General features: G+C 22.3%; 8 protein-coding genes across 8 annotated transcripts; 5 read left to right on the forward strand and 3 right to left on the reverse strand.

Annotated features, from left to right (window-relative positions):
• Positions 1 to 74: 74 nt before the first annotated feature.
• PVVCY_1406350 (bax inhibitor 1, putative) lies at positions 75 to 914 on the reverse strand (the record flags this gene model as incomplete). The annotated part of the gene is made up of 1 exon (XM_008624399.1): positions 75 to 914. The coding sequence occupies one exon, from the start codon at positions 912 to 914 to the stop codon at positions 75 to 77; it is 840 nt and encodes a 279-aa protein (XP_008622621.1).
• Positions 915 to 4,113: 3,199 nt separating this feature from the next.
• On the forward strand, positions 4,114 to 6,530 carry PVVCY_1406360 (conserved Plasmodium protein, unknown function; the record flags this gene model as incomplete). The annotated part of the gene is made up of 3 exons (XM_037634917.1): positions 4,114 to 6,081; positions 6,273 to 6,388; positions 6,485 to 6,530. The coding sequence occupies 3 exons, from the start codon at positions 4,114 to 4,116 to the stop codon at positions 6,528 to 6,530; spliced, it is 2,130 nt and encodes a 709-aa protein (XP_037490955.1).
• Positions 6,531 to 9,744: 3,214 nt separating this feature from the next.
• PVVCY_1406370 (conserved Plasmodium protein, unknown function) lies at positions 9,745 to 13,959 on the forward strand (the record flags this gene model as incomplete). The annotated part of the gene is made up of 1 exon (XM_008624397.2): positions 9,745 to 13,959. The coding sequence occupies one exon, from the start codon at positions 9,745 to 9,747 to the stop codon at positions 13,957 to 13,959; it is 4,215 nt and encodes a 1,404-aa protein (XP_008622619.2).
• A 1,293-nt stretch (positions 13,960 to 15,252) lies between these two features.
• On the forward strand, positions 15,253 to 15,531 carry PVVCY_1406380 (conserved Plasmodium protein, unknown function; the record flags this gene model as incomplete). The annotated part of the gene is made up of 1 exon (XM_008624396.1): positions 15,253 to 15,531. The coding sequence occupies one exon, from the start codon at positions 15,253 to 15,255 to the stop codon at positions 15,529 to 15,531; it is 279 nt and encodes a 92-aa protein (XP_008622618.1).
• Positions 15,532 to 15,972: 441 nt separating this feature from the next.
• Positions 15,973 to 17,238, reverse strand: PVVCY_1406390 (26S protease regulatory subunit 8, putative; the record flags this gene model as incomplete). The annotated part of the gene is made up of 1 exon (XM_008624395.1): positions 15,973 to 17,238. One exon carries the CDS (start codon positions 17,236 to 17,238, stop codon positions 15,973 to 15,975), a length of 1,266 nt encoding a protein of 421 aa, XP_008622617.1.
• A 1,544-nt stretch (positions 17,239 to 18,782) lies between these two features.
• On the reverse strand, positions 18,783 to 20,744 carry PVVCY_1406400 (conserved Plasmodium protein, unknown function; the record flags this gene model as incomplete). Its single annotated transcript, XM_008624394.1, has 1 exon — positions 18,783 to 20,744. One exon carries the CDS (start codon positions 20,742 to 20,744, stop codon positions 18,783 to 18,785), a length of 1,962 nt encoding a protein of 653 aa, XP_008622616.1.
• Positions 20,745 to 21,942: 1,198 nt separating this feature from the next.
• On the forward strand, positions 21,943 to 23,148 carry PVVCY_1406410 (conserved Plasmodium protein, unknown function; the record flags this gene model as incomplete). Its single annotated transcript, XM_008624393.1, has 3 exons — positions 21,943 to 22,008; positions 22,102 to 22,983; positions 23,068 to 23,148. 3 exons carry the CDS (start codon positions 21,943 to 21,945, stop codon positions 23,146 to 23,148), a joined length of 1,029 nt encoding a protein of 342 aa, XP_008622615.1.
• A 597-nt stretch (positions 23,149 to 23,745) lies between these two features.
• PVVCY_1406420 (conserved Plasmodium protein, unknown function) lies at positions 23,746 to 24,375 on the forward strand (the record flags this gene model as incomplete). Its single annotated transcript, XM_008624392.2, has 2 exons — positions 23,746 to 24,179; positions 24,291 to 24,375. The coding sequence occupies 2 exons, from the start codon at positions 23,746 to 23,748 to the stop codon at positions 24,373 to 24,375; spliced, it is 519 nt and encodes a 172-aa protein (XP_008622614.2).
• Positions 24,376 to 26,662: the final 2,287 nt, after the last annotated feature.

A 26,662-nucleotide genomic window follows, 5' to 3' on the forward strand; every position in this document is an offset into this window, starting at 1 on the left:
ATCGGTTGATTGGATTCCTTTTTTTTTTTTTTTTTTTGGTGATCCCTCTATATATCTATTTTATTACTACATTATTATTGTGTATTTGAAAAAATTGATGCTATAGAAAGAAATAAATCAACAATGTCCATATATAAGGATAAGGTAGCAAATATATAATCATCAACTGTAAATTCGAATCTTTTATGTTTTCCTCCAATAATTAGTTGTGTGTCAACAATAATTGATACAGATAATACAAGGGCATTAAAACCAGCAAAGACTAAATTAAATATTTTGTTTCTAATAAAAATACCTATAATTCCCAAAAATAATAATATTAAGAATGCTATAAAAACGTATACATACCATCCTGTAAAATCCCATTTTGTTTGAAATGCAAATATAGTAAGCCCTATAACTACAACCGATGTTGTTCCTAGCGAATAGAAAAATACTTCTGAATTTATGATAGCGCTAGTTAATGCAACAATTATTGTTATTCCTGTCGTTATTGCTAATAATACAAAATAGTTTTGTGGATATTTTCTTGCTATATTTGGAAAACATATTAATGAAAGCATTATTGGAATACTGAATGCTATTCCTAATACGAGAAATAATACATGATTGGCTATTAAAAACGTGTTGAAGGGTTTATATAAAACAGCTAAGGTTGAAACTCCAAAAGTTATAAGAAGTTGTAATGATAATATTGAATATACTTTTCTAATAAATCCATGTCTTATTTTTGTTGATGTATATTCGTTAAGAGAATGTTCATCATATAATCCGCCATTAGGTGGGGTAGCTTGAGTTTTCGAATTATAATAGTCTTTGCTTCCTTGTTCTTTTCCATTGTTATAGCCATAGCCCCCGCTATTATATACAGCTCCATAAGTTGAGCCAGCATTATTTCCGTTTGAATCATACATTTTTTACAGCTTGTGATGGATATAGTTCAGAATGTTATATTATTCGTGTGTGTATATATATATATTCCCAAACTGTACAATAAAAAATAGTGTTTTATTCCTACAAAATAAATTAAAAAATACAATGAGTTTTGATATTTATTAATTTAAATGCTTATGATTTGTTTTTAAAACGATATATACATATAATGCTAATAACGTGCACACGTTTGTTGCTCTTATATATATCCACAGTTTTATAATTTGAATGCGTAATTTTTTACAAACAATTTGATTATAACTTGTTAAAAAAAATAGCTATATGTAAGTTTTCTCTTTTTTAATATGTATATAAATTTTGTTTATGTATTGTACCTTTGTAAATAATAGTTTGGTCTGGTATTATTGGGTTGTTTTGTTTTATTTTACTGATTATATTTTTATTTTTGAATTGTCAATAATTTTTATTTTATATATTTTATAGCTTTTTTTTATGAAAAAATTATGAATGTTCATAAAAAAATAAAATAATAAAAAAAAATAAAAAAAATAATATAATAACAAAAAATAAAATATATATATATATTTTGCTGTTAAATGGGATAATAAATTAATATAAGTTTGTTTGTAGAATTAATATAATAAAAATTAAAAAAAAAACAAGGAAAATGAAAATAGTAAATAAAATGAAAAAAAAGAAAAAAGGGAAATTTATACTTTTTATATGACGTATTAAAAATGGCCTTCTAGGGAATCGTTAATTTATTATGAGTATACTTTATTTTGTTTATATATAATAGTAAAATTTGCGCATAATAATATTATATATAATTCCATTTATATTATATATATAATATATTTTATTTATCTTTTGCACCATATATGCTTATTTATATGTATATACAAATATATTTCTTCTTATAAAAAAATAAAGAGTTTTTGACTCATTGTTTTTTTAGTAATACATTAACATTTTTATATTGATTTATTTTGTTTTTCCGATTTTTACTTTCCATTCGATGTATTTATAATGATTTAATTTATTACACAATTTGTATAAGAAAATATGGTATTATATAAAAATTAATAATTACTACATACACAATTTATTATTCATACAAATAAATGTAGGTTAAATAATTATGTAAATCCATAAGAAATATATATATATAATGATATATAAATTTGTTAAATTTACAAATAAAAATTGAAATTATCTGTTTTTCAATTTTTAATAACTGTTTTTATAGATATACCCACATTTATGTGCATATACATATTTGCACATTATATGCATTTATGAAAGTTATATATCGATTTAATTTTAAAAAGAAGAGAAAATCAACAAAATAGCCATTAAACATAATAAAGAAAAGAGTTAATTGTGTTAACTCTTAAAGTAAAACATTCTTTTTTAAAATTGAATTTATTTTACGAGAGCGATATTTTATAAGCTTTCAAAAAATTCATCGAAATTTGTATATACATAGTATTAAAATATAGCTGTGCAATTTATAAATAAAACAAAAGAAAATGATAGAATGTGAAACTATAATGGAAGGGATGTGGAAAAAAAAGGATATAAAAAAAATAAAGTTCATATAATGTCTACATTCGATTAAAAATGCTATCTTTATATGTCTATATAATAGTAAAGGTGAAGATATATGAAATTGCTTACATTTTATAACTACAACAATAGTAGAATTAATAAAAATTACGATCACATACCTTTGAAAAGTTAGCAATATTGTCAAAATTTGATTTCAATTATTTAATAGCACTAAATTTCATATATGATAATTTTCTCCTATTATAAATATATATGCATATACAATGTTAACTCTAAGCTATTTACATATTCTATGAAAAACAAAAGGAAATATTGTAGGTATAGAGAAATAGGAATAAAATTATAAATTCACTTTTTTTTGGAAGTCTCTTTAAGCTAGTACAAAGCTTTGTGGGGTTCCTTTGAAAATTGTATACGCTCATATATATGTGTATATGTATTTATAGAGCTGAAACAAATGTGATATTGCATTTGCAGTTTTTGGTGTGGTAATTCTCAAAGAAATAATATAATTTTAGATGGCTTTTTCATGAATGAAACATATTGATTAGTAATTTTATAATATGTCTAGTTTTTATTTATAATTTTATTTCTTTTTGGATATTATGCTAAAATTTTGTAATAAGTTTAATTGAGATATTTTCTAAATGATATATTTTTTTAAATTATAAATAGAATATGAGATATATTTGTTTTTTCCCGAATTATTATTTGAATAAGCAATTGCTTAATTTATATGCATTTTTTTAAAATATTATTCTAATACTCAATTATATTATGAACAAGTCATAAATTTTTGGCATTATTGTAAAGAAATTGGAATTAAAAAAAAAAAAATATTAAAAGGGAAAAAAGTGAAATACCTAAAAATTGTCACACATTATTTAGTAAAACTATGTAATTATCTATATTATATTTTTTAGAGGGAGAAAAGGTGTTGTACATGGATTTATGATTTGCATATAAAAAAATATGGATGTGCATATACTGTATTATATATATAACACACACAAAAATAATTAAAAATATTATATTAATAAAGTTTTGAAAAAAAAAACATGAGATATGTTTTTGTAAATTTTAAAATTGTGAAATAGCAATGCCCCTATTTTTATTATTGAAAAAATATAGTAATAGCAATGGAACCTAATTGAAGAATTTAGGAAATTGGTATAACTTGGCAGATATAAGTTTGATTATTTTTTTAAAGCCACATTGCTATTATTTAATGTGTGGGAAAAAAATAATGTAAAGATAAAACTACAGTGATTTGATTTACATTGAAATAAAATTGGCAAACAAAAAAGGCGCTTTAATACTAGCCACGGGAAAGAATATGCAGGAAGAAATTTCATTTAAAAACAGAATATAATTAAAAGCTTTTTATTGTTTTTATTTTTTTTTTTCCGATTTAACCAATTTATTACTTATTCTTATTAAACATAGCATTATCTTGTTTATTATAGAAGGTACAATAGGTATATGCATATAATTATACATTTGTTGCGACTGGGTATATATATAGACGGATATACACATTTATATACATATGTGGGCAAAACATATTTTGCATATTAAATTACCACATATATATTTTAATGTTTAAGGTGTGTGGTATTTATTTTGTTTAGGAATATAAAAAAAAATATGAATACACGAAGTTATTGCGTATTTTTTTATACGATATCATTATTTGTGTATATATTTATTATATATTCTCTGAACAAATATGAAAGACATAAATTGCCAGTAGAAAAATTAGAGCATGTATTAGGTTATATTCAAAATGTGCATAAAAATGGATCATATAAAAAAGATATAATAGAAAATGAGAATAGGTTGGAGAATTCGAATTTAATTATTAACATATATATTGTTTGTGGGTGTAAAGGTAAAATAAGTTCTAATGCTTTTGGATCAAAGTTGAAAGAATATATGGATAAAAAAATAATATCAGATATAAAAAAAAAAGAAGAAGATAGATTGAATTATTTTATTAAAGAAAATGATTTATTTGACATAAAATTAGACTTAATTGATTTTGATAAAATAAAAAATTATGAAAATAGTAAATATTCAAGTATTTGCAAAAATAAACTGTTAACCCCCCAAAAAAATAGTGCTACCAATTTTATTAACAATACATATTATATATATATAGACGAGAATGATGAAAAAGTTAGCGAATCCCATTTTATATTATCAACAAGTAATATTATTGAAATATTACATAAAAAGATTGAAATAAATAAGGATGCAAATATTTATTATGAGAAATTTGTAAAAGAAGCATGGAATGTAATAGGAAATTTTATTTTTTTAAAATCACGTAGCAGGTTGCTAAATTTTGTACCTGAGATCGATTTGAATTTTTATTTGGCTAGCAGTTTGTACAATAATGAGAACTACAAAAAGGAACAACATACAGAATATAGTCACAAAAAAAATAGAAAGGAAAGTGAAATGAATAAAAGTGATGATGCTTCTCTGAGTAGGGATAACAACATTGGTATTGCCACTTGGGATTTTTACACAGATTTTTATTATCCGTATATGAAAGATTTTATAGAAAAGTTATTAAATATATTTCAAATAAATATATATCAACAAACAATAAGTAATATAAATATATATGAAATATCTGAAAAAAAAAATGGAAAATATATTAAGGATAATGAAATAAATAAAATAACTAATAAAACAAGATTAATTATCTTAGATAAAGTTACAAAGTTTACTAACATATTTGATGATGTAGTTTTTAGTAATATTTTAAAAAGACCAACATATGAAATACCTAAAAATATTAACCTCATAACTATATTTCCTAATGGACAGGATATATATTTTTATAATAATTTTGAAAATACAATTGAAACAGCAGTTTCATTTATTGAATGGGGTATTATATATATTAATAATTCAATGATTAATGATTTAAAAAGACAAAAAAAGAAAACAAATAAGCAAATTGTGAATGTATCAAGTCAAGCTAATTTTATTAGTTCCGTTTATATTTCTCATTTGAGAAATTTTTTAGGGTTATGTTCAAACTTTTCAGATTATGTATATAATATATTTAATGCTAATGAGTATGATATAAAGAATTTAAATACTATATCTGAAGAAGATAATAATTTGCTTATTTATTCGATAAAAGGAAAGGATGATTTTGATTTTTTACTTTATTATAATATACCTTTAAAAAGTCGTATATCAGATTATGAGACCTTAGGGTTAATGAGAGAGGCTTTTACACACTATATAAATGAAACTATAAAAAATATGAACAAATTTATATCCATATCAAATATAAGTATATACATAAAAATACCAAAGAATAGTGTATATGTGTTTAATAATATTTTAAATAATTTAGAGTGTAGTATCCATTATATGCAAGGGAAAAAATGTGAACATATATCTGATATAAATGAGGCAGTCATACAAAAGTTTCATTCGTATATGAAACAGGACGAATTGGAAAATCAACCTACTTCCATTGGTAAAAATGAAAATAGTAATAATAAGAATAATATATCCTCTAACAAAATGGGAGTATATTATAAGATTGCTCTTACTCTTGCTCGAGTGGCATACCAGGACTCATTACAAGTACGAAAAAAAAAATTATAAAAAAAAACATCCATATGTATAGACATATAAAATTGTGCATATTTTTTTTTTTTAATTTTGAAATGGCTGTTTTTTTTTTTATTTTAAAATAAATTTACACCAATTTGGCTAGCTCTTTTATGATTTAATATATTCATATACTTACACATTTTATGTTTTTAATTTCGAAGCTTTTAAAAGACGACTCAATATCTATATATGAGATATTGTCTAAGGATTTTTTATTGGCCTCTATTTTACCAATACTTATCCCATGCATTTTCCCAACTATATCTTCCTTTTTCAGGTTAAAACATGTTTCAAACATATATATATATATATTTTTTTTTTTTTTTTTTTTTTTTTATTATAATTTTTTTTTGGCTTTCAATTTTTGTTATAGAGAACTTTTCAAAGGCACAAAAAAAAGGAAGGTGAAACCCGATTAAGAGATAAAATTTTAACAAAGCCTTACATTTTAGTGTAACAATATATTATCATATATATGTGTGGAAAAATGTAATTTATGATTAATTGATATTTCAAGCCTGAAAAAATGTTATTATATATGTATATAAAAACAGCTGTAAATTTATAAGCTTAAATATTGACATAGCTATATATATTTTTTTTTACACAACAAAATATTTACAAATTGTTACACAATATATATATGCATATAATTGTATGTATTATTTGTTTTTTTCGTGAGTGATTTAATGGGATATCCCCAAGAATATGTTAAAATAATAATACTAAACACAAAATATATTTTTATTATGTTTATTTTATTAATAAAAGTGTTTTGACACATTATATACTATTGCTTATGTAGTAAAAAATATAAAAAAAAATGAAAAATTAGATATGCATACAAAATTAAGGGAGAACAACTGATGTTGTAAAAAGTGTATTATATGCATATGCGGCTTTTTCACTTTTCACAAACTATCAATTGTGAATTTAAATTTGTTGAGGAAAACCGGGTTACAATGAAATGTGGAAAAAAGTGGTAAAATAATAATTGCAAAATAATATATATATATGCATGACATTCAAAAAAAAATAGTTGACTGAAAAAGAGATACACAAACACATATGAAAATGTACAACTTATAGTGTAATTAAAAAAAAATATGATTTATTAAAAAGGGATATTAAAGTTGGCTACAGGATGTATGGATATGCACCATTTTGTGCATTGATATAAAATAAAAAATACATTTATATATGCTGGTCATATATTTTTGCATTTTCTATGTTCAAAAAAAAGTAAAAAGCGTTAAATATATAATTGATAATTCTTAGAATTGTTATTGTATAAATAAATATTTAGAAGAAATCAATCGTTGCATGCTTGCATATATGTGTGTGTCGTGAGTTGGCTATTATGAAACGAGAGTTTCGTTTACTATTGATAATATAGTTTATTCCTATTAATATTAGCAATATTGTTGCGTATATAATATTTGTTGCCCATATATAGAAACCGTTTATATGTTAGCATTGTCTATTTGATGGTGTGGCTTAAAAATATATAACATATTTTGATCACTATTCAAAATTTACCTTATATATGCATTTTTTTTTTTTTTTTCATTTTATCAATTTGGTGTTAGAATAAGGAGTATATATATTTGCAAATATTTTATGTGTATATTTGAATTATTTAAAAATTAAGGGTATAATTTTTATTAAGGTTTATTTTTGAAAAGATAATTTATTCATTCATTAAAAGTGTGCCATAGTTACCGGTGTAGATATTTTTATATACATAGGTATTATTAATATTGTGTTTGCATTTGGTGAATAAAAAATATTTCGAAAGAGATATGAAAAAAAAATCAAAGTGTTTTTACATTAAGTGTGCACATTAAAAAGGGTGAGAAAATTGTTGGTTGCATTTTCATAACATATTAATCATAAAATAGTTTTAATGTTATTATATATTAAAGGGAATATAATAGCAAACCAGTATAATATATATGACATAATTTTTATGAGATATAAATAGTTGTGTTTATATTTTATGGTTATATGAAAAGATTATATTTGAAATGTGGAAAAAAAAAGGTGATAGTAAAAATGTATAATACGAATAAAATTATATAAATGTTTGGTTTGTTGATATAGGAAAGTGATATTCAAAAAAAAATTTATGTATTCCTAATTAATTTTCATTTTCCCTTATTTATTATATATAATATATTTATGAAAGTAGCTAAAACAATTTTTTTAAAGAAAATATAATTTTTCATATTATAATATATATATGGATTTATTTTTGTTATGCTTATAAATATTTTCTCAATATATTTTTATAATAATTTTTTTTGCGCAGAATAAATATTACCTATATATATATTGTTAAGAAATTTTTATACTTTTTTTTTTTTTTTCTCACATTTTTCTCAGTATTATTATGTAAATATTTTTACTATAATTTATTAATTTTTTAAAAATGTGTCCATTAGCAATATATATATTATTGCCATATTTCAGCATATAATATATGCATATATAAATATTATTTAAGGAATATATCGCTTATTATTATATATGTATAGTATAATATTATATATATATATAGTATAATAATATATAATATAACATATACATAATATAACATATACATAATACTAATACATATATATATGGGCAATTTTGCTTAAAATAGTACGTTCATTTTTATTGCCATAAATATATTATTATATATAAAATTTTGCTTTTTTTTACATTTTTTTTGAAATAAATTGGGAAAAAATGCATAATTATTTAACATAAAAATTGCTTTGATATGCCCTTTTTGTATATTATATATAATATATAATTTGTGTTTTGTTTATATAGGTATGTAATGATACACATGTAAATATATGTATATATATATATATATTATATATTACATATTACATATTATTATGTAATAGTTTTTCCATGTTGACTTGTATGGTATATAAAAAATATTATTATCATATAAAGAGCAGCTTAAAACAAAAAAAAAATGGGTAAAAATTAGTAAAAATATGAAATAATTTTCATATGATTATACTATTTAACCATATAACGATAAAAATTTTCAAAAAAAATAAAAAAAAATGTATACAAAACATACATATAGTATATAATAGTTAAAGTAGTATATATTAATGAAAATAAAAAATTGTGCATATATCGAGAGTATGCATATATGTGTGCATACATATACATATACATATATATTAAGTTGTATATAAAGCCAATGTATATAAAAAAAAGTATACATATATATAATATACAACAGATTATATGTATGCATGCATTTGCTAATAAATGTGCATGCATATATGCCAAATGCGATTTTGTGTTTTTATGTAACAAGAGGCAGGGAAAAACATAAGGGACACAAAATAATTATACAAATTGACAACAAGTTAATAATAAGCGATTGTGAGATTGAAACGCAAATGAGTATTTGTATACATATATATAATAATATATATATATACGGATATATGTGTTTTTATTTTCATATTTCGAAAAATGAAAGTTCAACAAAAAAGAAATATAAAAAATAAAGATGAAAAAAATATAACATATTCTGAAAAAAAAACGCACACAAATAATTGTGAAAATAAAGATACACGTCATAATAAATCTTCCAGATTAGGAGGAAATAGCGTAATGCCAAATAAAAAAAATATTGAAAAAAATGATAAAACTGATGAAAATATGAAAAGCAAAACAGTAAATGGATCTAACAATAAATCAAAAATTCCAGAAAAAAAAAATAGTTTAAGAAATAGTATTGATAGTAACACACGAGATAATGTAAAAATGAATAAGAATGAAAAAGGAGATGCTAATGATCAAAAAAAAAAAAATATAACAAACAATAAAATAAAAACTGGTAGACATAATTACAGTAATAGTAGTAGTAACATAACTAAAAGTAGTGATGATTCAAATAAAAAAAATAAAAATGCAAGTTCAATAACTTCAGATGATAAATCAAAAGAATATTCAGAACCAGTGACACGTAATAGTTTAAAAAGAAATAGTAGTTTATTAAAAAATGTGAAAAAAAAAAATAGTAATATATCAAAGAATGACTCAGACGATGATATGCTTAGCGATGATAATTATGAGCAATCGAAAAATTTGAAAAATAAAAATAAATCAAATAATTGTGATAGTGAAACATTGAAAAAGCAATCTAATAAAAAAGATGCAACAAAAAAAAGTCTTATAAATAATAAAAAAAATGCAAAAGGAAAAAATGAAAACGATTATTCTTCTTCCGAAGATGATAGAAATAAAAAAGGTAAAGACAGAAGAAATGGAAATAGTAGGTATAGGGGAAAAGCCATTGTAGAAAGTGACGACGAAGAAGAAGAGGAAGAAGAGGAAGAAGAAGAGGAGGAGGAGGAAGATGAGGAAGAAGAAGAAGAAGAGGAGGAGGAAGAAGAGGAAGAGGACGATGAAAGTGATGAAGGATATAAGCGAGGGCGATCAAGTAGATTAAGTAGATCTAAAAATATAAAAAATAAAAAAAATGTAAAAAATGTAATAAATAGAAATAGTAGAAATAGCAAATTGTTGAAAAAAAATAAGAATATAAAATCTGGCAAAGATAAAGGAGTGTCTAATAATAAATCTGGAAAAAATCAAATAAAAAATGTAAAAAATGAGGAATATTGTTATTTTGATGATTATATATATTCAAATGAAGAAAGAAAAGCAATTTTAGAGGAGAGAGAAAAAAAAAGACAAATAAAAGAAGGATATATAAAACAAATGAAATTAAATAAATATGCAGATGATGAAAAAATAGAATTTATTAATAATCCTAATTATATTATGGTATTATTATTTTTAACTATATATAAAAATATTATAAAAATTGATTGGAATTTTAAAGATATTGATGAAATGTTTCAAAATAAAGAAAATACAGAGTTTGGACGGAATTTAATTTTAAAATTGTTTTTTCTTTTGGGTCGTTATTTTAATTCTAAATCAGTTTTTATGTATAAATATATATCCCGAATATTTCAGGATAAACAAAATGCCTTAGTAAAGGTTGTTAATTTTAATGAATTATTTCCATTATTGAATGAGAAGCAAAATGATAAAAATGGATCAGGGGGTAATTCAAAAAAAAGAAAAGATAAGCGAGGTAAAAAAAATAAAAACTTAGTAAAAACGGACGGAATGGATGAAGAGCTTGCAGAACATGATGACCCAAACGATGATGCAAACGATGATGCAAATGAATTTGATGAAGATGTTCTAACACATGAAGAGGAAGGAGAAGAATATGATGAGTCAGAAGATGAAGAACAACATAATGAAGTAAAAGAGCATAGTGAAAATGAGCAAACCCTTTCCGACGGTGAAAAAGGTAGTAACATTGTTAAGGAAGAAAATAATATTGATAAGAAAGAAGATGAAGTAAATTGTAAGGATTCATTAGGATTAGAACATAATATAAAGAATGAAATTAAGAATAATGATGAGTCAAAAACCGAGATAGTAACAGATCAGGTAATAAAATCAGAACAAACACAAGATGAAACAGGATTAAGTAAGAAGTTATTTTTAGAATGGAGTGATTTAAGTATAATATCAAAATTAAGAATAATTCGAATGTTATTAAATTTGGTTTTATGTGAAAGTAATAATTTAAAAAAAATGTTATTAACTGAAGAAGTAAATTATAATAATGGATATTTAGGTAAAATTAATAATGATAAATATTGGTTTATATTTAATGATACAATTAGTATTGAATTTAAATTATATGTAGAAAGAGAAGAGCAAGGTATATTTGAATTTGTTTGTGACAATGATGATGTATTATATACGATAGGATATAATATGTTGAGACATGCTGATACAAAATTTATGGGAGATATAATAATTGAAAGATATAATAAAATATGTAGAGAAAGAAGAAATAGAAATCGAATATTAAAACAACAAAAGAAATTATATGATGATTTAAATAATGAACAATTATTATATGCTTCTAAAAAAAGACAACATAAACAAGTTGAGCATTTCAGTTTTGATAATGATAAAATGAGGAGAAAAAAAAATGAAAATATTATTACTAATCCTTATTCTTTACAAAAAACATCTTATCAAAAAAATGATAGATCATATAGATTAGCAACTAGAAATGCACAAAAAGAGAATGTAGATGATTTTGAAAATTGGAAGAATGGAGGAAATATAAATGGTAATACCTCAGGAATAGATAATAATATAAATGATAATCAAATGGTAGGATTAAATACTATGATTGATAATACTAATTATCCGATTGTTAATGATGTAAACAATTTGAATGGTGGTGTAGTTGTAAAAGTGCCATTAAAAAGAGGAAGAAAAAAAAAATCGGAAAAAAAAAAACGTGGTAGAAAAAAAAAAATAATAATTGAAGAAGGTATGGATCCAAATAATCCTATACCAAATGAAATAAAAAAACCAGTAAAAGTAAAAAGAGCACCCTATACAAAAAGAGCTAGTAAACCAATTGTTTCAATAAAATATGGTACACGTAGTAATTCATTAACAAAATATGATGCAGATCAAATGCAATTTAGTGGATATGGTATGAATAATCATGGTTTGCAAAATGATGAATTTTATAAAAATAATAATATAGATAATAGTAAATTTTTTAATCCTAATATGCATATAAATAATTTTTTTAATCCTAATATGCCAGGAGCATATAATATGCATGATAATATAATTAATATGAGGAATCAAAAAACGATTCCTCCAAATAATTATAATTTTCCATATATATATAATCCATCTATGTATAATCAATATTACATGTATAACGGATCGATGTATATGTATAATGCTGGAATGAATGGTAATCCAAATACTATTAAAGATGACAAAACTGAAAATGGATACACGGATGATACAATGGGAGTAAACTTAAGGAATGGGATAGTACAAAATGGCAATAATAATACAATAAGAAATGACAATGAGAATGAAAAGGTTACTATTTCTGAGAATGGAAATGAAGTGGGAGACGTGGCAAATGTAAACCGACCAAATAATGAAAATAATAACATCGATCCAAATAGTAATAAAAGTAATGAAAATGAAAATAATGTAAATTATAATGATTCTATTAATAAATATAATTCTTTTATGTCAGACCGAAATAATAATTCAGTAAATAATATGAATGGGTCACCTATGTATAACAATATGTATAATTTAAAATATCCATATGCAAATAATGATATGATGAATTATAATTATAATTTAAATAATTATCAAAATTATAATTTCGATAAAATGAATAAGAATATGTATAAGAGATTTCCTAATTATATTCCAAATAATTTTACTCCTTATAATAATATGAGCATGTATCCAGGGTTTAATTCATATAACATGAATTATCAAGGTGGTCAGCCAGGTCAAGTTTTAAAAAACTTTGGTAATGAGACAGGTGGGTTTCCAGAAATGAATGAAAATAATTTAACTGCGACAAATAATAGTAGTGGTGAAATAATGAATGGAGTAGAAAATATTTCTAAAATAAATGAGGTTAATAATTTGAATAGAATGGGAAATATGGCTAGTACTCCAAATGTTAGAACAATACCAGATTTGAATAATAAAGGAGGTATAATAAATATAAATCAACAAGAAAATAATTCAAACAATATTAATAATGAGCTTATGAAGAATGATGGTATATTATATGTAAATGAAATATCAAATAAATCTGACTACATATTAAATCATGAAACTAATCAAATAGGTGATCCAAATGGTATAAATGTTGATACAACAAATAATGAGACTAGTCTATCAATGGAAAAGAGTACTAGAGACATTGATGGAAGTGGAATTTAAAATGAGTACAATAATTATTTGAAGATAAAGATGATTAAAATTGTGAAAATAAAAAATATGCAAGTGTTGTCATTGTATGTATAGCCTATTTATATATACAAGTATTTGTTCCTTTTTTCTTTTTTTTGGTTTATATTAGATATGACTATACAGATAATATGAGTACACTAGCACATATAACAACTAGTGGGAATAAATTAGTAAATTATTTTACTGCCAAAGATATGTATATATATATATTATATATATACATGTGTATACGTGTAAATATGTTTTGTTTTCTTCCCCTTCACATTATATTAAAAATTATATTTAAATATTTGCAATTTCAAAGAGCATAGCAATTTGTTAACTAAATTTGACACTTATTTATGTGCATGAATATGTATACTTATTATATATTCTTTCACTTTAATTTTTTACGTTTAAGCAAAATTGGATTAGTTTATATTTCTGTTGTGCATGTATACATATATTTGTATATGATAACGGCATGGATACTTTTTTTTTTTTTTTTCTCTTTTTCTCTTTCTTTTATTATTTCTTCCCTTTTGGGGGTTAATTTTTTATTTTTTTGAAAATAAAAATTCTTTATATTGTTAAATATGTATTATGTAAAAAATATGGTATTTACTTTATGTTATTTTATTACTTTCCTTTTTTTATGAAACTTAAGAAATATACACTAATAATATATGTATATATCAATTAATTTGGCAAAGTGTAGTTATAACAACAAGAGATGGTAAGACTTGTCAAACCATATGATCTATAGAAGTTATATTTTTTTGATACATATGTTTTGTGCTTACATAAATAAATGAGAATATATATAAAACAAATTTTTTAAAAAAATTTACTATTTTGAAAGAAAGGTTTTTATCATTAAAAAATATCATTAACTTTGGATGGTGTGTGCAATTGTAATTGTTCAAACTTATCGAGCTGGTTAATTTATAAGTCGATAAATTATTTCACTTGATTGTTTGAATTTTCTGCCACTACAATGAGCAGTTTTAAAATTGATAAGGTGAAGTAGCAGTGGTAAAGGTTATAAATTTTTTTTTTTTTTTTTTTAAAATATTTTTCATTTTGAGAACTTAGTAAGGCTGGATAATGTGAAGATAAAAATAGAAAAGATAAATATGCATATGTTAATTTAGGGATGCTTAAACAAAATTAACATTATAGAGAAATAAATAAATAATAGTAAGTTGGTGATGTTGTTGATATAGTAAAGAGGTTAGTCATATTTTATAAATAAAGAATGGAATATAAAAAAAAATAAACATTATGAAAGTTGAAATGGTTAAGCATTTTCGAAACTTCTTGAGAATCGTAAATAATGATGAAAAAAAAATGGTAGAGAAAAATGTTCTTGGTGAATTAAAAAATTGGGGAAGAGAAAAAGCTCGAGGAGATATCGAAATATTAAAGGAGTACATAAAATATAGAAGCGTACTAAATGATTATTCAAATATTTTACAAGAAAATAAAAAAGAAAATGGAAATGAGCAAATTGAGAAGGTTGCCAACTATGTTGGGTTAACTACAAACTATTCAAAGAAGTGACTAAAAAAAAGAGAACTTAAAAATGTGTATGCCATTAATGTGATACAACAAATGGTATACGATTTTGCATAATTTTTGTGTGTATCAAAAATGTTTACTTCATGAATTATGACCATTGCATGGACTGCATATTTGCGTGAGTGATAATTGTTCATTAAAATTAAAAAGATTTAGTTTTTTTTTTTTATCGTTTAACTAAAAAATTTATATTTTTTCAAAAAAAAAAATGAAATAAAAATGCAAGTATGAATGTGACGGAAATGAAATGGTAATGTATATACCCGAGTTAGCTACGTATGTAACAATGTATATTCAAATTTTAGAAAAATGATAAGGAAAATAATTGATTCTAAAATATATGTATTGAAGTTAGTGCCTTCAAATTTAATTGCTTAAGTGATGGAAATAAAAAGTAAGATTTTTTTTTTTCCATGAAATTAATTATTTCCATAACTTTCGTAAGGTGAAATTTTTTTCTGCATCTTGTTTCATAACTTTAGCAACAGCCATTTCAAAATCCTCTTGAGTAACATGAACTCTTCTTTCTCTTAAAGCGAACATCCCAGCTTCAGTACAAACAGCTTTAACTTCTGCTCCTGAGCAATTATTCATATCAGTAGCAATTTTAACCATATCAATTCCTCTCATTAAATTCATTTTTCTACTATGAATTTTAAGAATTTCAATACGTGCTTCTACATTTGGATTAGGGAATTCGATTTTCCTATCGATACGTCCTGGTCTTAATAATGCATCATCTAATATATCAATTCTGTTAGTGCACATAATAACTTTAATATTTTGTGTTGATTCAAAACCATCTAGTTGATTTAACAATTCCATCATTGTTCTTTGAACTTCTGAGTCACCATGTTCCCCTTCTATTCTTTGGCTTCCTATAGAATCGATTTCATCCATAAAAATAATTGATGGTGCATGTTCTCTAGCCATAACAAATAATTCTCTAACCATACGAGAACCTTCTCCAATATATTTCTGAACAAGTTCCGAACCTGAAACTCTTATAAATGTACAATCTGTATGATGTGCTACAGCACGTGCTAATAAAGTTTTTCCTGTTCCTGGTGGTCCATATAATAATACTCCTTTAGGTTGTGATATACCTAATGATTCAAATATTTCTGGATGTTTAACTGGTAATTCAATAACTTCTTTAACTTCTTTAACTTGTTGATCTAATCCTCCAACCATTTCATATGTTGAGTCAGGTACTTTTTCAACTTTCATTAATGAAACAAGTGGATCAACTTTGCTTGGTAATATTTTATGTAACTTATATGAGTCATTATATAAAGCAACTCTTGTATTTGGTGTACATTTGGCTATATCTATATGGCTAGCTATATCTACTACATATTTACCTTCTGGATTTATTTTAACAAGTACTTTATTTTTTCCCATGGGTTTAGCTATTTCACCAACATATGATGCAGCTTCTAATAAATATTGAATTTCATCTCTTAGTTCTCTAACTCTTGTATTTAATTCATTTCTTTGAGCTTCTAATCTTTTTTTATTTTGTAATTTTTTATTTATAATTGATTCATATTCTTCTATTTTCATTTCATAGTATGTTTTAATACCTGATTGCATTTTTTCATCATTTTTATTTCCATTGGTTTGATCATTTTCATTTTTTGTTCCTTCGAAATCACCTGATCTCATTTGCATATCAACTGCCGCCATATTATTACACTTTTTCTATGTTTCAAAAAAATATAAAATAAATGAAATAATTGTTGTGTATATATTGAATTATTTTGCTTGGCGTGGGCATACAATAAGAATGAGCGAACTTAGCTATGTATAAGTTACCCTTATTAATTTCTTTATTTGTTTTCACTACCCTTTTATATTTTTGTGTATATATTTATGTGTTCTCTAATTCGAGCACATATCACTATATGTATATTATGAATAAAAATATTTTATACTATCAAAAGTTTTTAAAAAAATAAAAAAAAAGTAATAAAAAGAGGCAAGGAAAAAAGCACAATGATAATATAAAAAAAAATAGTAGTGTAACAGTATTATTATTTATCACTTTGATGGAAGGGAAAAAATAATAATAATTAGAAATAAGGTATTTCCTGTATAAAATATATATGCATTTATAATTTATATATTATATATAATTATACATTATTGAATAAATTCTTATATTATTGTATGTTTATTAAATATGTATATAATTTATATATTCACGTGGCAATATATTTTTTGCCATATTTATTTGCACTTTCTTCTTTTTATACCTTATACTTGTTCCTTTTTTATTATTTTTTTCTTTTCCTTTCCTTTTTTGTTTATTTATTTATTTATTTATTTTAATATTTATACAGCGTTATACTATAAAGCTAATTGCTTATTTGTTTTACTTTATCATTGTTAATAGTTGAATTATTTTGTGAACATTTATGGTTAGCTAATAATTATAAAAGTATGCTACCTTTTCACTTTTTGGTATCCATATTTTTACACAAATAACACATATTATATATACATATGTAGATATGTTTTATATTTTTTTTCATATTTCAATAAATAGTTTCCTGTATAGCAAAAGGGCTTATTTATAATATAATTATATATTATGCAAAGAAAGATATGCTTATAATAGCTGCATAAATAACAATATGAATCCTGCCTTAATATATAATAATTATTTGGCGGCGCATTAGTACACCTAACATACTTATTCTTTCATAGTATTAGCTTTACTTTTATTTCACTATTTCAAGCTCATAATATAATAACCGATCTTTGTATTTCTATTCCAAAATGGGTATGTATATATATGCATACCAAACATAAAAGTGATCTAATTATTAATCTTTATAGTGATGTACTATTCTCCCCAATATGGTTGGACATATGTATTAGCAAGATTTGGTTTATTATTTTTTAAATCAAATTTAAATGATGAAAAGGTTATTTAAAAGTCAAATTAAATGAAAAATTCATAAAAAATGGGGGAATAAACATGACATGTTCATAAAATATTACATTATTTTATGTACCAAATAAAAAAACTATTTTGTGTGCATGTAAAATAAGGCAAATAGTTTATTAAAAATTGTAGATATAATACACATATATCTATATCTACAAATATACAGAATTAAAACAAATATTAGTGTAAAATGTGAAATAATAAAATGTTGAAATTTACAAAAAAAAAAATATATAATAATATCTACACACCCAAATTTGTTCTTTTATATTTTTTACTAATTTGACCTGCACAGTACAGAAATTGTGTAGGAAGCTATAATTTGTCTATTGAAAAAATAATTTTGGCTAGTTAATTTTTTTTCATTAATTATATTTAGTATGTCTGAATAAATATTCGCAATATGTATATTGTTCCGTTTTAATGATTCATTCATTATAGTATTTGAATTGACAGTATCCAAAATTGTGATAATCTGGAATATTTTTTTAATATATTTTAATTTAATATAATAAAAAAAATCATTTTCGTGTGTAGTTTTATTTATGTGATAAAAATTTTGATAATTGGTTAATAAAGAACTATAAATATTGTTGTCAGTAGGGTGAATATTATTTAAATGATAATATAATTTTATAATAAATTCCCAGTATATATATAAAAATGTTAAAAGTTGTGATTTATGTAAGGGAATAATAAAAGTATTATATTCTTTTATTGATAATATTTTTCTGTTATTATAAAAAAAGTTAAAATAATCAAGTAATTTATAAATATTAGTTATAGTTAGCGAAAAATGAGTAAGCACTGTCTTATTTTCATAATTTTTATTATGTGATGTTAAAATATTGTATAAATAACCGGTAATTGAATAAATCAAATTAGAAATAGTTTGATTGATATTTTCTAAATTATTTGAAATTTGTTTTATATTATCTGGCTCTGTATTAAGAATATTATTGTTCTGAAAGATATTACAATTTGGGTGGTGGTTATTTTTCAAAAGTATTACGTATTTAGCTAGTAATAAAAGTTGGAGATTTAGAAATTTACTAAAGGTTATGTAGTATGGAAAAAAGGCAGGAATATTTTTTGTATATGCCAAAAAAAACATGGGAATAATTTGAATTAAAGAATGCTTATTTTCAGTGTAAAAAATATATTTATTTTTTTTTTGATTATTTAATGAATAGTGGAATATATATTTCTGTATATTTTTCATAAAGGTTATGGAAAAATGGTCTACCTTTTTCTGATCATCTATAGAGTAGTAATTCCAATATTTTGCTAATTTTTGAAAAATGATAGAAATTTGATATATGTCAAATGTGTTAATTCTTTTAAAAACTTCATTCTCAATATATTTAAATAAGTTATTATTATTTGGGTATTTAAATTTATGAAGAGAATCTATAATTAAGCATAAATCGATATTGTTAAATTGTGGTAGCATACTGATTATTTTATTATAAATATAGTTATTATAAAAAAAGAAGGAAAATGAAAAAGGTACAACAAAATTAGTATTATTATATTGTAGATCAATTTTAGACAGTATGTTGATTAGAATGCAAAAAGTTCGAGGAATTAATATATCAAATATTTTATAATCTAAATTATTTAATAAAAAGATATCATCATTTTGTTTTTTACTAATACAATTATTATATTCTGAGGGTAATAAATTATGTGATGCATTTATGTTGTTCTCTTTTTGATGTATATCTATAGGATTGATTTGTTTATTTCCTTCATTTTGTTCATAACATTGAGGAAATAAAATAAATTTTAATAAAGGGATATAATTAATATTATTATATTTAGATGAAAAGACTTGTAATACATTAATCCAATTATTTAAGTTATCATGTGTGTTTATATTTTTGTTTATTATATTATGAATTATATATTGATTGATTTCTTTTAAAATAAAATTGTGTTCTTTTTTTTTTTTATAAGTATAAACAATATTGGGTATTAAGGTAAAATGAAGTTGTTTATTTTTTAATAATGGATGGATGATATTTGTGTACATATGATTTAAATGATATGAACTAATAGTAACAATTTTTGTATATCGAGTAATATTATTTAATAGATTATTTTCATTTATTATTTTTTTATATTTTTTAAAATCGAGGATTATTTCTTCTAAATTACGTTTAATTATCTGATTATTTATATTCCTTTTTTCTGATATTTTTCCTTCAATGATTAATTTTATTATTTGTCTATTCATTTTAAACTTTTCAACATGACTATGTGTGAATTTTTTTTATGAATTTCTTCTCATTACTAGCTATGCATAATTATTCCAATTTATTAACTGCCACCATTTCTTTTCGGTTTCTTATTTTTGTTTTTCTATAACTTCCACATATTTATATATTGTAACTTTACTTCTTTCTAAGTAAGTATTTTTTTCGAACCAACCCATTTATTACATATACTAGGAATGTAGCAGCATGTATATATATATTTACTTGTTTATTTCTCTTATATATGTATATTGTTTACTTCTTTTTCACTTTTGTCAGGTTGTTTTACAGACTATTATTAAACAGTGTTATCACAGAATATGAGATAATTTCAGATTTAATTTGAACTATTGGGATTGATCATTTTGAAGAAACTTATGGTTATATTGTCCATACTACCTAAATATATGTAACATAAAAAGAGGGGGATATATAAATTTTTTTTTCATATTTGTTATTTACTAAGCTAAGATCATATTTTATACTTATATATCAATTTGGGTAGTACATTAATTTATTAATATTACAATTTAGAGCTTGTTAAAGATATATTTATCTATATATTTATGTATATTAAAATTGTTTATTTTGTAGAAAAATATTGATGTTATTTTTTGGAAAATATTATGATGGTGTTTCGGGAAATATTTCTTTTTGTTTATGTATGCATAGGATATAATATCGCAAAAGATTTTTTTTTTTTCAAATCTATAAAATGGAGAAAGATATTTTCATTTATCGAAATATATAAATTTGAATAAAGATGGTTATTTATTTTTATAATTAAAAAAAAAAGAATAATTTTTTATAAACAACATATTTTAATGGAGAGTTGTTCATTTAAAATAATGACATAAATGGGAATATATGTTATTGTAGTTAATTATGTAGCATTACATTTTTATGTTAATTTTTTTTACATTTATTCCTTTTTCATATATAATAAAATATAGAAACCTAAATAAATGTTATACATTTTTTATAATATATAAAGCCTATTGTTTTGTGAGGGAAACATAGTTTGAAAATTTAAAAAAAATTATTAACGGAAGGGAGCGCATATTTGTACGTTCTTTATACGTTCTTTATACATTCTTTGGGTGTTTTAATTTTTTTTTTTTTTTAAAAATAAAGCTCTTGTATAAATTTTTGATAATATCAATATTGTGTTGTATAACAATGGAATATAAAAAAACGAAAAGGCCAAATCAATACGTTTTTGAAGGAAGCAAACACAACTCAAAAGTATGTGCAGGCTTGGCAGTATCACTAACTTAAGTTTATTAATTATTGCATATGCTCATATATTTATTTACTTATTATTTTTTTTTTTTTCAGAGACAAAAGATAAATGTAAATGCACATTGTAAAGGGATTTTGATGTCAGCATTGAGTAACAGAAGAACAAATGCTGGAATTAAAGAGTTGCTAAATTTTATAAATTTGAATTTCCCTGCTGATACAAATAATGTGACTAAGGAAGTTGAAGTAAATGGGGAAGTGAATGGAGAAGCAAATGGGGAAGAGAATAAAATTAGTAGTGTCGAAAAACAATTAAAGGAAGAAATATCTAAAGCAAATTCTGAACATAATAGATTTGTACCTCTTCGAAATATAATTAAAAATTTTACATTTATAAAATTTAATAATGAAAATGATTTAAATCCATCAGATATTATTAATAAAACATTTACGTTAGCTAGTAATAAAAAAGAAAAATATTTTTTTAGAAATATTTGTAAAATTATACCACTAGACAGTATATGTAAACCACATATTTCACCATTCATAAAAACTGTTCTCCCTTTAATGAGGAAACATTTTACTAATGGGAAATGCATGGAAGATGTTTTTACAGTCAGCTATTTGTTAAAAATAATGAATGTCCCAGACGAGAAAGCCGAAGAAAAAGGTGAAGATAAAGTTGAAGAAAAAGTTGAAGAAAAAGTTGAAGAAAAAAGTGAAGAGAAAAATGAAGAAAAAGTTGAAGAAAAAAGTGAAGAGAAAAATGAAGAAAAAGTTGAAAAAAGTGATGAGAAAAAAGACGAAAAAAAAGACAGTTCGGAAAATAAAAAGTCGTGGGCCTTAATATATAAATGCTGTAATACAAAAACATTAAGTAAGAGAGATGTTTTAAAAGTGTTAGACAATTGTATAGGAGATAATTATTCTGTTAATTTATCAAAACCAGACATGGCAATAATAGTATATGTTACTGAGGTAAATTATTTTTTTTAATTATATTCACACCATTTTTTATGTATAATGATGATTATAATTTTTTTTTTTTTTTTGTTTTTTCAGATTATGTGTGGTATAAGTATAGTCAAGGACTATGCAAGTACACGAAAATTTAATATTGGATCTTTTAATGATGACTCTTAATTTGGTTATGCAAAGCCTTGATTAGGTTATACTTATAAATATTATTATTTTGATAATTTCAGATAAAAGAAGGTATAAATACGCGTAGTAATTGTTTTACGTGATAAATGTGCCATATGTACGAGTATATTAATAAAAGAATCATACTTACAATTTAAAAAATAAATAATGGATATAGAATAATATGCATAATATTAAAATTAAAGATAGTTTTTATATTTGTAGAATATTATTTTTTTTTTAAATAATTCACACATTGCTTTTATATATATATGGATAGGCATTTTTTATTGGATATAATAAATGGCTTTTAAATTATAGATTTATGTTTCATATTAATTTGAAAAGTTTGCATTTTCTTTTATTATAAATTCATATAAATTCTACTTATTTAGTTTATTTTTTTTGAATTAAAGTTGTTCATTTTTAACTAACAATACATATGTAAATGTAAATATGAGTATAAAAAAAATAACATTTTGTCTTTTAAAAATAAAAAGTATTGAATATAAAATTGTTTCCTTAAATCTTCTGAAAATGCCCTTATTTGTAAATTTGGGCATCTAGGGAATTTGAAAAATATAGAAAGCAGGTTTGATGAAAGTATATAAAATGGATAACGATCAAATAGAGCTTCGAAAATTGCTAAAAAAATTAAAAAAAAAAAAAATCGGATTATCTTTTAAAGATGAGCATAATCCCATAATTGGCATAATAAATAATGGAGTGGATGTTGACGATTATATTAATGATATAGAGAGTGATAATAATGTTAAAAAATATAAAGACGTTTATAATAATTTTGAAAATGATATAAATTATGATTTTAGTGAGTATACTGAAAGAATAATAGGTTCATCTATAAACCATAATTTTAAAATACATAATAAAAAAACGGAAGGAATATTCAGTACAACTTTTGACCCAATATATCAAGAGCTTAATTATGGAACATTAAGGACTCAAAAATTAAGAGAATATGAGAATCGAAAAAAATATTTTACCCACCCTTTATCTGAAATAGAGAGCAAGTATACCATAATAAAATGTTCATTTTTTTAACTATGTAATGTATGCAATCTTTTTTTTTTTATTATTTTGCTACTATTTAAGATAAATTTATAACTGTTTCATTTTGTTAGCTCTTCTGATTTTTCTACAAGCTCTGATCAAAACAACAAAGATGAAGAAGTGTATTTGAAAGACATAACCAAATGTGGACATTAAAAATTATAAATGTGTGCATAAATTAAGAGAATAGAAAAAAACATTTGATATTGGGGTTATTTTAATTTGCTTTTAAAATATTCCATGTTAATAAAAAGTTGAAATGGCTAGCTATTTTTCTACTTTGTTTATTACTTGTTAATAAAAAAATAGACAAATTTTAGCTATATTTTTTTTATATGGTATTTTTATCATTTTTTTTCTTGCAATTCATAAAAAATTATATAAATTTCGTATGAAATAAGTTGGTCATTTTTCGAGCAAGCAATTTAAGACATTTAACGTGGCCATTTATTAAATGCATTTACTTAACTATTCATTGATAGAAATTGGGGATATTAAAAGAGATACCCCATTCTATATGTTGTGTTGCTACATATTGATTAACCTTTTAATAATGAAGATTATTTTTTGCAATAAAATATGCTTTTCATGATATGCATTACAATTTTAGAGCTTATTGCATAGTTATACATTTTTTTAGCTTTCCTATTATTATATATATATTGTTTTTATTTATCTGGTATATTCTTAAAGAGTATTATAATAAAAGATAGTAGAATAAAAGAGTAGGTAAGATATATTTTAAGTATAACCATGCTTATCCATAATGTGTTAATTTTATATTAAAAACTTTTATACAATAATGATTAAGGTGTTTCTATATTTTAATATTTTATTTGTACACACTTGAATTGTATACTATAATATCTAAAGGATAAATTCATAAATACCATTGAGAGGAAGAGTAAGCAAATAAAGTAATTATAAGGGGATACCAAAATAATATATATATTTATGCCTACATGTAAATAGGATAAATGGTGGTAAGATATATTTTTGTAAAGCCATTGTAGTGTTATTCACAAATATAGCGCATGATAAAACTAAAGAGGTATAAATTAAAAAAAAATAAAACATAATGAAAAATATATGCACATGCATTTTAAAATGTGTAATGGCTATTAATAATTATGCAAAAAAGGGCTGGTAAAAAAGGTTGATAAAACAGGTTGATAAAAAAGAGGTATTTGAAATTCAAATTTGGATAAGCATATGAGAAATTGCCATTTCGATGATATCTATTGAAACAACAAAATAAAGAGATGATATTAATAATTAAAAAGGTGTAAAGACCAGTCATATATATAATTCCTATATTTATTTATTATGTTGTATATTTGTGCATAACACACATATTTATTTATGCGCTAAATTAAAAAACGTGTAATAAAAAAAAGTTGTTTATTATTTTTTACATTTTTGAAAGTTGTAATTACTATTCAAAATGTTTTTGAAGAATGTTGAAATAGAGGGATGTATGAGGATGGCAAAAAACAATTCGTTCGAAATGGCTTAAGTTTAAATGTCGTTTTTTTATTTTTTTATATGTTATTATTTTTATTTATTTTTCACCATTTAATTATTCTTTTGGCATAATACAACATATATGAGTTATTTTTGAAAGTATAGAGAATTTCCCAAATGCATATGGATTGACAAATTTATTTATTATATACTGATAATGTAGTAAATACATTTTATACACAATAATTTTAATGTAAATATAAATTAACATTGTATGGATGAGAAATATATAGAGATATAATATGTAAAACTTTTTATACACTTAATATACTTTATTTATAGAGAAAACGAATTTTATAAAATGATATGAAATTGGGTTTCTAAAGGATACACAACAATATCTTATTAAAATAATATTGAAAAATATAAATAATTTTTAAAAGTATTTTATTATATAGGTTTATTTGGTTTGGCAAATTAATAATATTTTTTAAAAATAATACAGGATGATATTATCCTATATACACCACATCACTACAATATATAAAAAGAAAAGAATTTTTTACATATACGAAATTTATATAATAATTAAATTTTCAAATATTTGAAAAAATTAATAAAATCATATGTACATATATATTATACCCATTTCAATTATAAATTATACACCCCTTTTTAATATACTCTTTATGAGTATACCTTAAATTTTTTTTTTTTTTAAACGGATTTTATTTATATAGTATATTTTATATACGCTTTATTATTGATATAATATATATGGGGATAATAACAAAAATATAGTTTAATTAGGCATTTTATTTCTCATTATATTTCCATTTATTTCTTCATTTTTATATATAATATCATAAAATTATTTAATATTATTTAGCATTTTTTATTATTTTTCATTCATTATTATTCTTTTATATTTTTTTAATTTAAAAAAAAAAATATAAAAGTATATAAGTACTTGTTTTTG

The sequence above is a fragment of the Plasmodium vinckei genome (assembly GCF_900681995.1).
Source record: "Plasmodium vinckei vinckei genome assembly, chromosome: PVVCY_14".
Lineage (NCBI taxonomy): Eukaryota > Apicomplexa > Aconoidasida > Haemosporida > Plasmodiidae > Plasmodium > Plasmodium vinckei.